The 14396-nt window shown below is 36.8% G+C and overlaps 1 protein-coding gene across 1 annotated transcript in view; it reads right to left on the bottom strand.

The window, feature by feature from the left end:
* Nucleotides 1-2535: 2535 nt before the first annotated feature.
* Nucleotides 2536-14396, bottom strand: part of GARS (glycyl-tRNA synthetase) — a gene marked incomplete at its 3' end in the record, with an annotated part of 26083 nt that continues 14222 nt past the window's right edge. Inside the window, exons 7-10 of the mRNA XM_008581169.1 lie at nucleotides 10007-10152; nucleotides 7663-7812; nucleotides 3772-3934; nucleotides 2536-2728 (exon numbers count right to left, since the gene is read on the bottom strand). Coding sequence (XP_008579391.1) covers nucleotides 2536-2728; nucleotides 3772-3934; nucleotides 7663-7812; nucleotides 10007-10152 — 652 coding nt within the window. The remainder of the gene's footprint in view (nucleotides 2729-3771; nucleotides 3935-7662; nucleotides 7813-10006; nucleotides 10153-14396) is intronic.

Here is a 14396-nt window from a genome sequence, read left to right as displayed (position 1 = left end):
GGTCCGGTACGGGCGCGACACTGAGGGTTGCGATCCGTTGCCAGTCACGAAAAAAGACAAAAAGGAAAAAAATAAATAAAAGCATGTCTGAATGATAAACAATAACCCTGGAAAAATGGTTACTTCTTGGGAGAGAGAGGAAAAGCGTATGGCAGCAGCTGCAACAATAAATTTTTTTTTTTAAAAAAAAAAAAAAAAAAAAAAAAAAGCCCACAAAAAGAAACTAGTCTTTAAAGGAGTTCTCTCTTCTCCTTAAAAGTCTGTGTTACTTTGGAGCTTCTGGTTTGTTTAGCCCTGTCTTCCAATGACCTTACAGAAATACTATAACCTAATCTCAGCGTTAGGCCCACACTTTCTGATCCCCAAGCCTCGAAGTGCCACTCAGATCAAGATCAGCAGGCAGGCAGTAGGGTTTATGAAGCAGTGCAGCGTAACAGGTGAGAGCACAACCTGGGGCCAGTAAGCCTGGTTTCATACCCAGCTCCACCACTTGCTAGCTTTGTGACTTGAGCAAATTACTTTACCTCTCAGCACTTTGGTTTCCTCAGAAATAGTACTTATAGGGCCGGCCCGGTGGCGCAATGGATAGTGCGCCGCTTGGGAAGCGCAGCGGCGCTCCCGCCCGAGGGTTCGGATCCCACATACGGACCGGTTCCCGCTCACTGGCTGAGCGCGGCACAGGGGCAACACCGAGGGTTGCAATCCCGTTGCCGGTCCCCGGTCCGGTACGGGGGCAACACTGAGGGTTGCGATCCGTTGCCGGACACGGAAAAAAGACAAAAAAAAAAAAAAGAAATAGTACTTATAAACAGAATAATTGTGAGGAGTATATAAGATAATATACGTGAAACACTGAGAATGGGACCTGACCCATAACAATTACCAATGTTGGATGAATAAACAAATGGAATAAATAAAGAGTAAGCCAAGCCCAATTCAGAATCTAAACTGAGGTAGCAAGAATGTGCATCTAGTTTAACTCGAAATTAGGGTCCAAGCAAACTAAGAGAGGCAACTGGCATGCAACAAAGAGAAAAGAAATAATCTTTTCTTACACAAAAGGAAAAAAAAACATTTTAGTGGTTTGATCTAAAAATAAAAAATGCCAGAAAATCCAAAAAGTGTAAAGAAATTAATGATAACCCATAATCCTAAAGCAATCACTACTATTATTTTGGCATATGTCAAGCAAGCTTGTTAAGAAAATAAAGTAATAAGAAAAACCTAACATATTACAGTAATTCTTTCCTAATTCCACAAATATAATATCCTAAAAACAATATCAATCAATAACAGCCACTATAGACACATGCATATATTTACACATTTACATATGCATGTATATTTATAATGCACAGAAAATCATATAGAATGGGTTGATACACCAATGACCATGGGGCTAAGGACGCTCTTTACATTTTTAAAGGGCTGTAAAAAATAACAACGAAGAAAATATGTGACAGAGACTGTTGGTGGCCCACAAAGCTGAATATATTTACTATTTGTTTGCCAATCCCCAACACAGAGAAGAGACATGAAACACCTCACAGAAAATGTCTGCCAATCCCCAATACAGAGAAGAGACGTGAAACATTTTTGGGAAGAGGCACACAATTGAAAGTTTCACATTCTACATAATATTCTTCAGAATTATTTCTTCCTTTTTGTAAAACAAAAGGAGTCATTACTTTTCTAATATGACCAGTTTTTATTTTTAATTTAAAGAAAAAAGAATCCATAAAAAGAAAGCCACTTTAAAAAGTAAAAAGTGAAACCAAGGATATATGGGAACCAATAACCTGCACTAAGGTAAAGTCTCTTTCTGTATGGGTGAGAGGACCTCTCTAGCACCCAAAGGAAATGTCAAAAGGCACTCAGCCTCCTTGTTTTGGATGCCTCCTTGTTACTGCTGCCAACAATATAGAAAGCATCTCCTTTCATTCCTAAGCTTCAGTACTAATGTTTGTGTTTTGGGGGGTAAGACGTGAGATGGAAAGATACAATGGAGAGGTAACCTAGAAATCTTCCCAGAATTTTTATTAAATACATAGAATTTGAGAAAAAGTAGTTCCTAAACAAAAGATCAGAATCTACTAGTCTATCCCCCAAATCTACCAAACAGCTCTCAAAGCTAAATGCCCCATGACTTTCTTTACTCAACCCCACCACCACTTCCAACATGTGCTGGGATCAAAGTCAGGAAGGAGGCCACCCTGTCTTAGCCCCACTTAGGGATACTACCAACACCACTGCCCACCCCAGGAAGGTACACACAGCACTACCCCATCACCAAACTTCTCTCCCTCTCCCTCCCCCTCCCTCTCTGTGTGTCTCTTTCTCTCAAGAAGCTAAGTCTACAAAGGGTTCCTGGGACCCAAAGAGTAGACCCCTCCTTACAAGAAGGCAGGGGGCAAGTGCTTTTTCCATGTTGCTCAGGAAAAGATCTCTTTTCTTTTCTCATTATTCCATCTGACAGAATGTGCACAAAAGGCAATTTTGATATCCCTGCTTCTAAGTTAATAATGTGAAACCCACATAGTAAAAACCATTCCATTTCACTTACATAGGACGTCTTGGATTCAGCATCCCAGCAGTCACAGGCATAATGGGCCATCTCGTTCTCCATGTGCTGTCGGAAGCGGAGTTTATCTGGAGATACTCCAACCTTCATGAGGTAGAGGTAGATTCGGCCGATGAAATAGCCTAATACTGAGTTGTTAATTATACCCTAAATAAATAGGCAAGCAAGCAAGCATAGAGGAAAGAAAACACACATTAATACTTCTGAACGCCAAGGTACCGTTTTGCATTGAGTTACTCATATCTACTAAAAGAATATTTGAAACACAAAGTAAACTATTTTATCCTGCTATCAAAACAATTTCAAATACCCGGAATGCGATTTTGGTTATTTGTAAAGGAGCTGACGTTAAGTTAACATGGTGATAATGATGGAGTTATTCAAAATCTGTCCAATGTACTCACTTGGCTAGCAAAAATTCAGCCAATACCTCCTACCTTCTAAATCTTCAGTACTAAAAATGATATTCATAACAATGACCCTAAGGAATGACAAGATATTTCCTTCTGAATTAACAAAAGTAATGAGACATGTTGAGGGAATTTTAATGTATTCATATCCACTAAAATTTGTAAACACCATACAGTATATGTCATCTTACAATTTTAGTACTGCAGGAGTCTTAAAAATCATCTAGCCCCATTCTCACACCTGCTGCTGGGGTCTTTTCTGCAAAATGGCTGACAAGACACCAGCCAGCCTCTCCTTGAATATTTTCAGGACCAGGAAGCTCATTGCTTCCCAAGGCAACTCATTCCACTACTGGGCAACAGCTATTACTGGAAAATTTTTATTCACTTGTTTCTCCAGGATAACATTTAAAAGAAATTCTGTTATATGCCAGGCCTTATCCCAATTGCTATGGGTAATACAGAAGAGTTTAAAATCCAGAGCACTTGCTTCCTGTGAGTCAAATTCAGTCCCCCCTAAAGTAGTAGTATTCAGGCACAGTTCAAACCAAAATCTGTTTTCTGAGTGCTCTGCTAATCATGTCAGCTCCAATGGCCCAGAAATTGAGATGTTTGGGTGATTTTCTCCTACTATAATAACACTGTATAAAAATAAATATTGTATAAAAATAAAATGACTGCTAAAATAAAATATTTTCTCATCTAGTACACACAGAATTTGCTAAGTGCTAGAAACCCTGAATAGGCACAATCTAAATTAAGTTACCTCCACAATCTCACCTGGTCAACAGCATCTCCCAGGCGCATTTTCCGAGCAGACTGTCCGCTGACCTGGGCTTTTGCTGAATACAAATAAAGGTGGAGGTCTGCCACATTCTGGAACTTGGGATGGTCTTTCTCACTGGGATCTACAAAGTGCTCAATTTCTGCCATTGTGAATTCTCTGAAAGCAAAAATATAAGGGATAAAATCTGCATGCTTAACTATAGAAAACAGTAAACAAGATCCCTATTTTCAACTGCATTCTACACTGATAAAGGCCCCATACTATAAGAATCTCTTATCACTAAACAAAAAGTTGGTTCCCAAAGGGAATGGCCAAAAAACTTTTAGATTAAGTTTGTCTAGGTGGCTGTTATCTTTAAACACATTAATAAAAACTTAATTACTATACTCTCTATTTATAATAAGCACAAATTTCTCTCAAATATTAATTACTTCCATCTAGCCATATCCAAAAATATTACTTTTAACAAAAAATAATTTTTAAAAAGCAGATTAATATAGCTTTTAAAATTAGAAAAGCATAAGTAAAAGTCATACACATAAAAAGAAAAAAGATACTGAATAGTGACATCCAAATAAAATGATTTTCCTTGACACATTAGTAAGTCTTTATAAATACACACTAAATGAAGCTCCTGATATTTACTTTTCAAAGAATGAGAAATTAAAAGTGAATTGAAATGGCTCTTTAGCTTTTATAGCAATTTGATTTCTTTTTTACTGCTCTGAACAAGTAAATGACTGATAATGGCACCATACAGCTGGTTTCTTTAGAGTAAGAGCTTCCTAAATAAAGTGTTATTCAAGGCAAAAAACATAAGGCACAAACTGAACAAGCTACATCAAGGTAACTGCATAATAATGAAATAAGCATGAACACAGCAATGGTTTCCCAAAGAGATTTCTCTGAATGGCAATTTAGTAGCTATTGGGGGGAAAAGTGTTTTAAGTTAATTCTGAGTCAAAATCTAATCTCTCTTCTTAAAAAAGAAAAGATAACATTTACTGGTGCCCTTTCACGATTATCTCGTATGTTTTAGAGGTAATATAAAATTGCTTAAAGGGGTCCTAAAAATACGTAACATGCATTGCAAAAAGGTTTTATTTTTTACATTTTATTTTTTAATTGCATCTCTTATTTGGTCCCGCAGCAACTATGTCCTATGTTTCAACAAGTACCAAACATCTTCTGTGCACATAGAAATGTAAGAGAGACAAACAAACACGGTGTTTGTCCTCACATAGTTTATAACTGGGTTGACGGCAACTTAATACGTATAATGTGGGGCAGATAAATTAAAGGCCCTGAGCAGAATGTCCAAAAAAGCTGCTGCCAAAGTCTTCTCATCTGTTTTGCCAAGAAATCGCAGCACAGCTGGCGGGCTGGCTCAGTTGGTTAAAGAGTGGTGTTAGAACACCAAGGTCAAGAGTTCGGATCTCTATACCAGCCAGCTGCCAAAAATGAAAAAAAAAGAAAGAAAAGAAATCACAGTGACTATAGCCACTAATTATGCACTGTATACTTGAAATTTGCTAAAGAGAACAGATCTTAAGTATTCTCTACACCAAAAACAAAGGTAACTATGTGAGGGGATGGACATGTTCATTAGCTTGACTGAGGTAACTGTTTCACAATGTATACGTATATCAAAACACCACGTTGTACATTTTGAATATATACAATTTTTACTTGTCGATTTTACCTCAATAAAGCTGGGGGAGGAATCTACACTAACACTGATTTGGCCAGCTCTGTCTCTTGTCTTTGACTTCAGAGACTCTACCTGAATCTGTGAAGAACTAAAATATGCACAGGCCAGGAAGACAGAACCAGCCAATTAAAATAAAATAAAATGTACTAATCACCTGATAATACTGTCATCAAGTAGAAATCATAACACTAAACAACCAATCCTCGTTCTACCATGGAACAAAAACCATGGGGATGTAGACTCTTGGAAGAATGAGTGGACTTCTGGTCAGGAATTTGCAGAGGTACATAACAAAACTAGCCAAAATCTACACAGGACACTTTCAAGTGAAAATGACCAAGGAATAAACTGTCAGGAGGCGCCAGGGCCTTTCTACCAGTTAAGACCTGGAATCACTCCTGAATTGAGCTGCTTTCCCTTCTCACCACCTTTTTTTCCTCAGGCCCCAGACTTTGCCTTACTTCTCGGTCCTTTATAATTTTCCCATAGCTACTGTATGTAAATCCTCTCCAAAACATGGGCTTTAGACAGGGTTAGTCTTACACAGCTTTCCTCAGTATTGGGAAAGCAAGTTTGCTAAGATGCTACCAGAACAGGGGAAACCAAAAAACAAAAAGAAAACAAAAACCCAAACACTGGAAAATAAAACAGACACAAATCTCACAAGTCTTTCATTGTTATAACATCTCATTAAAGTTTCCAGTTACCTCTTCTTTCTACACGAAAGCCAGAGGAGTTCCTCCCACCCCCTTTCTCTACATTGTGCAAGTTCTTCCCTCCACGAAGTCTCTCCTTCCTAGATCATAGGTCCAAAGGGACTACAGGCCTGATGAGAGCTTGGTCAGAATGTAGAGGCATTTCCTCACACAGGACATTATGGGGACTAACAGGACTAGGCAGGCTCTGGGTGCTTTGATCTAGAGTCAGTGGCTGGCTTACATTAAGACTGAAATCTGTAATTACAGCAAGTAAGAAGAGAAGAGAGAAAAGGGGTGGAGCACTGGGGCTGGGAAAACACTTTTGGAGCCTAAGAAAGTTAAGTATGTTTACACACCCTATTTTTATATAGGATATATTACTCTAAGAGATGATATCAGGAAGAAATGTACAGAAAATTCCAAAAAGCTCAAGTCATAAACAGCTAAATAAATAAATTTCTTTTTTTTTTTTTTCCTTTTTGTCTTTTTTCATGTCCGGCAACAGATCGCAACCCTCAGTGTCGCGCCCGTACCGGACCGGGACCAGCAACGGGATCGCAACCCTCGGTGCTGCGCCCGCACCTCGCTCAGCCAGTGAGCGGGAACCGGTCTGTATGTGGGATCCGAACCCTCGGCGGGAGCGCCTCAGCACTCCCAAGCGGCGCACTGCAGCAGTGCGCCACCGGGCCAGCCCTAAATAAATTTCTAAAGAAAAATGGAACTATCAGTTGGTTAGAGCATGGTGTTATAACACCAAGGTCAAAGGTTCAGATCCCAGCCAGCCAGCCGCCCGGCCCCTTCCCCGCCCCCCCCAGCCCCCTTAAAAAAGAAAGGCTAAAGTGGAACTGAACAGTTGCCATATGCCTTCCCACACATTCCTGGATACATTGGACACAATCAGGTTAATAGAATAAAGGCAAGTGAGTGTCAACTAGAGTAGATGGGGATAAGCTTGCCAGCTGGACTTTCTGTCGTACAGGACCCCCATTATCTGGAGGTTGTGTCCAGAACACCAAGTGGTTATTGAAACACTCTTACCCCAATTCCAGCAATGTTGTCTGACCTGAACACCTAGAACAATCCTCCTGTCATAACCCATCACCGCACCCCCACCCCACTCTACACTGTACACATCACCATTGCAAGAACGGCCTTGGTTTACACAATCCAGACCTCACCATCCTCAAACATGAGATAATCAAAGGCAAAAGAGAATTTTGGAGCAGGTGAAAAACTAGAGTTATTTTCCACCCTCCCTCCTTTTCCCTTAAAGTGCCCTTCAAGTCACTCAAAACTCCCTACTACCCTAGAGATTACATTTGGAGATAACAATTGTAAAGCATGCTTTTTGGAGAAGACAAAAATAATTCCATAATCACAATCATGAAGCAGAATTGTTTCAAAATAGCAAGTTTTCATTTCCAATTCAATGCCAATGTCATTCACTAATTTTACAAGAGTAACAGGGGCAGTACCTGACTCTGATCAGTCCAGATCGAGGGGAGATCTCATTTCTAAAAGAATTTCCAATCTGGGCAGCAGCAAATGGCAACTTTCCCTGGTTGAATTCCAAAAGTCGTTTGAAATTCAGGAATATCCCCTGTGCAGTTTCTGGTCTCAAATACCTATGAATTTAAGTAAATCTGTTATAAACAAAGAAATTATGTTTTCCAACAAACCTGAAATTCTAGACACAAATTCTAAAAGTCCTAAATATATCACTTTCACAACAAAACTGTATAGGCCCTAAAATGAAGTTCTGGAAATAGATATTTTCCTTGGTAACAAATGTTCTTATACCAAGTTTTAGAAAATGTATTAGGTAATTGGTATGGCAATACTACTGTTAACAATGTCATTTTATTTAATTAGTACTCCAGTAGGTCAAAACACCACCTCTCTCATACTGCCCCTAAAGCCTCTCACATCCTCTTGAGCAATCATTTACATGGAGGCAGATGACAATTTTAGATCCTTCTGAAAAATAAGACCCATGCCTAAGTATACCTCTGTTAATTCACATATAAAAACATAACCGTGGGGCTAAAAAGAGGTCAATACGAGCTAACATTTAACATTTAGTGCTCACTTCCCAGCACACCAGGCAATTTTCAAAGTTTTTCATATCATTTTTATTCTTTACAGTATTTTATATTTTCAGCAAGAGCCTTCTGTATTTCTCCATATTTTAAAGATAAAGTCAAGCAAATACACTATTATTGCCATTGCCCTCTCCTCAATTTCACAGAAAATATTCTGTGCAAACCATCCACTACGAACGTGTTCCCACTGGCCCACTTCAAAATAAATACTTCACCAAAACAACTTCAAAACTCATGTATTAAAAAACTCTTAAATTTTACCCTCTTCTCACTATAACAGACCAACTCTTTTCATTTGTGGTCCTTTCCAGATTTCACACAACAGAAGTTTATATGTGTATAGAGTTTATATGTGTATTTATAAGTAGTGTGTATAAAATTATGGATTGTTTATTTCACTCATTTTATACTTTTCCATTTTCTAAATAATCATAAAAATTTCTCATATTTAAGCAGAGTATGATCTACTTTACTATAATTTGCTCAACCACCCTCAAATTATTAATAGGTTGTTTCTACTTTTAATTTATATACTTTTTGTAAGTACAGTTTCCTTTCCTTTTGAACTATTTCCTTACACAGATCCCCTTACACAGATCCCCAGGAAAGGAATGTCTGGGTCAGAGGATATGTCCCATTTTATGACTCTCTGTATGTACTGCCAAAGCAAAGGCTTCCCATGGGTCTCTTTCCACAAAGTACACCAAATCAACCTGTTGTCTTATTAAAATAATTAATTGTGACACATTTTGTCACAACTAGTTTTTATTATTCTTTAGTTTCTACTTCAGGAAACTATGATCTATCTAGCTTCAACTAGCAAAAACCCACTTTCTTACCCTAAAACAAGACCATAAGAAAAATATCAAAGCTATGAAATAGAACACTTCGGCTACATCTGTTCATATTGGACAAGAAATCTGGACATACAAATACCAATTCTGGACAACATTATTAACTGTCCAGGTTTTTTCTTTTTCTTTTTTTTCCCCATTTATTTCTTTTTTTGGCGGCAGGCCAGTGTGGGGACCCAAACCCCTGAACTTGGTGTTATCAGCACCATGCTCTAACCAAGTGAGCTAACCAATTGGCCCCCAGTTTTCTTTATCTGTGAAAATCAGATCTTTTAAATCAACAGGCTACACCTATGCTGTCCAATATGGTAGTCACATGTCTACTTAAATTTAAACTCATTAAAATAAAATAAATTTACAAATTCAGTTCCTCAGAAACATTAGCCCCAGTTTGAGTGCTCAACAGCCACACGTGACTAGTGGCTACCATATTGGACAGCACAGATTACAGAACATCTCCATCACTGCAGGCAGTTCTACAGGACAGTGCTGTGCAAGAGTAAATGGTTTCTAAAGTTTCCTTCAGCAATCAATTCAATGACTTTCAAATTTGTTCCTTAACTCTCTCTTCTGCCCTATGCAGCTATAACTAGAAGATATAATGATCACAGACTTTTACATTTATTTTGTGGCCAAAAAAAAAAAAAAAATCATTATATATGCTAAAAAAAGATTACATTCATTAAGAATTAGAAGACATAAAATTGTAAAATGTCTGTCATTACTTTTCCTTAATACATTGATTTGTACTTTCTGTGAATCATTTTTCAAAATGTTTTCTTCATAGCATTGTTATTTACCGTTTTTAAAAGCAATTTCAATAAATTTGTTACATAAATAGATAAACAGTAAGTGATACATACCCAGGCATGTTTCCTCCAGGCCCAATGACGGTCTTAAACATTAAGTTAAAAGCTATTGGAGGGGATAGATCATTTCCAGTAATGGGGGATTTTACATTATAGTTCACAAAAAGATCCCCAAGTTCTTGCTGCCCATAGTTTTCAAGCTAAAAGATACATCAAGAAAATAATTAATGTAAAAGACTGAGAGGAAATATGGCATAAGGGAAAGTATTATATATAAAAAAACGCCATCCATCCATTGTTACAACTCACATACAACTCAAAAACATTAAAATTAACCTAATCTTCAGGAAGTTCACATTAAAATCATAACCAGTTTACACACTTTCCAACAGAGAAATGGAGTACCTTTCTGAGACTGACCTAAAACTCATGCATTCACTATTTTCACAATGAAAGATAAAGCAACACACCTCACATTCACTTATAATAGTTACTGGTTGGCAAGAAACTAAAATCATATAAATAAGTTTACAAAGTTGAATTTTACCACTCTGAACAAACTAATCTTCAGGATGTTCACATTAAAATCATAACCAGTTTACACACTTTCCAACAGAGAAATGGAGTACCTTTCTGAGACTGACCTAAAACTCATGCATTCACTATTTTCACAATGAAAGATAAAGCAACACACCTCACATTCACTTATAATAGTTACTGGTTGGCAAGAAACTAAAATCATATAAATAAGTTTACAAAGTTGAATTTTACCACTCTGAACAAATTTAAGAGTCAGGTATATTTCCTTGTCTAGTAATTAAAAGTGCCTATAATTTTCCTTTCCCACTAGTATCAAGCTTCTTGAAGATAGAAGCAGTGTTTTATTCTTCTCTACATTTTCCAGTGTATTACACTTCCTTCCATATGCTGATAATCAATGCCACATCCTGTCAAATGACGTACAACCTCCAATTCAAGAAGTGTGAATGACTATGAAAAACCATCTAATTGTAAAGAATATTTAAAACTTTTTTTTTAAATATCCTAACAGAAACAAAATAATTTAATAAATTAACACATGGCCATAAGAACTGACACTTTGGAGTCAGAAAGACCTAAGTATTATCTCCTAACTCTACCACTTACGGGTTGTCTGACTCAAGATTAAGTTCTTACCTAACCTCTCTGAGCCTCAGTTTGCTTATCTGTAAAATGGGGAGAACAGAAACTACCTGACTATGGACTACTATGAAGATTAAATAAAATACGTAAAGTGCTTACTTAGCACAGGGTCTAGTGCATAGTTCCTACTCAATAAAGGGTGACTATTACAATTTAGATTTGTTCTCCTCATGTATCCAATGAGCATTTTCACTCCACAAAAAGGCAACCCACCCACACTAACCATGTTTCAGATTTGAATGAGCAATTTAAAAAATGAAGACTTCTAGGCTCTATTTCTACAGAATTTCTAGGGGGAATTCACAAAATGCCGTACTTCATACTATTACCCAGGAGGTTGTATCAGTGAAGAAACTGTTCCAATGACCTTCAAGATATGAATACCATAAATGTAAGCTGGTCTCCCTACTTGAAGAGAAAGTCAAAGAGCCTAAAGTGAATATTTCCCAGGTAATTCAAAACTATAGAGTACTTTTCAATAAAAGATATAACAAAAAAAGAATCTCGAAGAAAAAGATTCTGAGGATATGGACTCAATCCCCTATGTAGGGGAATTTGGCAATATCTAACAAAATTACATTTACATTCACATTTTCATCCAGCAATCCCATTTCTAAGAATCTATCCCAAAGGTACAATAGCAAAAATATGAAAAGCTACAAGCACAGACTATTCAATGCAGCACTATTTGTAATGGTAAAGATGGGAAATAACCCAATTGTCCATCAATGGTGAACTGGTTATATAAACTACATCCACACAATGCAGAATTATGTCCTATAAAATGGAATGAGGTATATATCTCTATACACTGCTAAAGAGCAATCTCTGGTATATTTTTCAGTGTGAAAAAACCACGGTGGAGAAAAGTGTGTATGGAATGCTACCATTTGGTGGGGGGTCGGGGGGATGGTGGGCAGGAATACAAATATCTATATGTCTACAAATATCTATATGTCTTTGTATTCTGGTGGGGATTTTTTAAGTTAAAAACTACTTATCTGTGGGATAGGAATGGAATAGGGTGGAAAAAAGAGGAATAGACACTCGACCTACTTGAATATACCTTGTTTTTTTAGATTAGATGTTGGAGCTATGAAAATTTTTTGACATAATTATGAAGCATATTTAAAAAATGAAACTCTAAAAATGAAAACTAACACAAAATACATGGGCTAACTGCATATGTACCTGATGACCTAACTACACAGAGAGAATGATCCCAAGTCATTTGAAACACAATTTAAATGACTGCACAATTGCACATTTCTGGTATATCCCTAAGGAGAAGAAAGAACAAAATAAATTTTTTAAAAATTATTTTCAATATTCATATTGTTGATAGTGGTACTGGTATTGTTTTGAGACTGTTAAAGTATACAGTGGGGGATAAGGCATATCAATAATTATGTTGGTGTTGCTGAGAACTGGGATTTTTGATGTGGGTAAAGAAGACAGAGATTTAAAATTAATAAAGTAAAATAAAAATCCCAAAACTTAACTTTAAGTAGAAATATCAATATTAACTCATGATGATTTTATTTTTTAAAAAAATACCAATTTCGTAGATCAATCTACTGAAACGGTCTAGAACCAGTGACCAATATCGTCCCCACTAATAAGTGCCAGGGCTCCTTGGAGAAACGCTGGTTGCAGATCTGGGACAGGAAATGTACAAAATGAGCCTGCAAAATCTTGCCGTAATAAAAAGCAAGGATGTTCTCAAAGACTACTAGAGCTGTATCAAAAGGACTTAGCAGACAACTCCCAGTAGCCAAAGATTGGCCAATTTAACCATGAGTAAGCATAACAACTGCAACTGACTGAAAAAGATCAAATGTTTTAATCTGTAAATTCATAACAGTAGAACGGAGGGTGAGAGGAAGAGGCAGGCAAGAACTCATTGTGCAGTTCTGAAGGTTGTTAGGGAACCAACTAATTGAAAACAGACGGAGAAGTGGATCAAGGACTTACTCACATTTTTCTTTACAAATGGTTATCTTAGAGAAATCAAAAAGTTAATAAGGGAATTTTTCCACATAGAAATATTCAAGCTAATAACCAAAAAAGGAACAACAGAATAACAAAATCACCATTTCAAAACCCCTAATCAATTAACAGATCTTGACAATGATCATTAATGGCTGTAGCTCACAGAAGAAATAACCAGATATTATGTACCTCCTGACAGAAGTACATAACACCATTTACTAAGTGCCTTGCCAGAAAGATCTGGTCAAGCCTCTAAATCTAATACAGAAACAGATGAACATGTTTAACACCACTACAATAATGCAATCAGCCAAATCCAGACAGTAGAAAACACCGAGGAACAAATGCCTCAGCTCCTTTAAAAAAAAAAAAAATTAAAAATAAAACTGGAAAAGAGGGGATAAGAGAAGACCATATAAGACAGCCAGGAAAATGTGAACAATGACTAAAATTTGATGATATTCAAATATTAATATTCTCCAAGGTAAGAGCATTAAACTTCATTTTTAAAGGATTTTTATCTTTTAGAGATATATAATGAAATATTTACAGATATAATAAAATGTTTAAGATCTGCTTCAAAAAAATTCAGTAGAAGTCAGGGAAGTGAATGGGGAATAGATTCACATCAACCTGAAATGATTTGATAAAAGTGATAGGTACATAGGTGTTTATTATACAATATTTTCTACTTTTTTTTGTTTTGAACTTTTCATAATAAAAAGTTAAAAAATGGGCCAGCCCATGGCTCACTCGGAGAGTGTGGTGCTGATAACACCAAGGCCCTGGGTTCAGATCCCATATAGGGATGGCTAGTTATCTCACTGGGTGAGCATGGTGCCGACAACACCAGGTCAAGGGTTGAGATCCCCGTACCGGTCATCTTTAAAAAAAAAAAAAAAAGTTAAAAAATGATTTTAAATACTGGTACACCCAGACATGGGTCAGCAAAAATGAACAGAAAAGAAAAACAAGACAATTAATTCTGAGTGGTTAAATCCACATAACAGGAATAAAGCTCTTCTTTACCACAGAGAGTACATCAGTACCTTTTAAAGAAACTATCATGCTTCATAAAGCTAAAAAAGAACCATAGGCACTAACAGGTGCAGAAAATGTTATTATGTGCTCAAGTAACAGATAGGCTTTTGCCTAGTGAATCCACTGGGGCCACTTCTGAGTACTATACCACTTCCCACGAATCCCTTACTTTTCATTAAGGATTATGTTAACAGCTATATAATATATATGTGTGTGTACATATATATAT

This window comes from Galeopterus variegatus, unplaced genomic scaffold, assembly GCF_000696425.1.
Source record: "Galeopterus variegatus unplaced genomic scaffold, G_variegatus-3.0.2 Scaffold2286, whole genome shotgun sequence".
NCBI lineage: Eukaryota > Metazoa > Chordata > Mammalia > Dermoptera > Cynocephalidae > Galeopterus > Galeopterus variegatus.
Note: the sequence above shows the minus strand (reverse complement) of the source record. Positions and strands in the feature narration are given on the sequence as shown.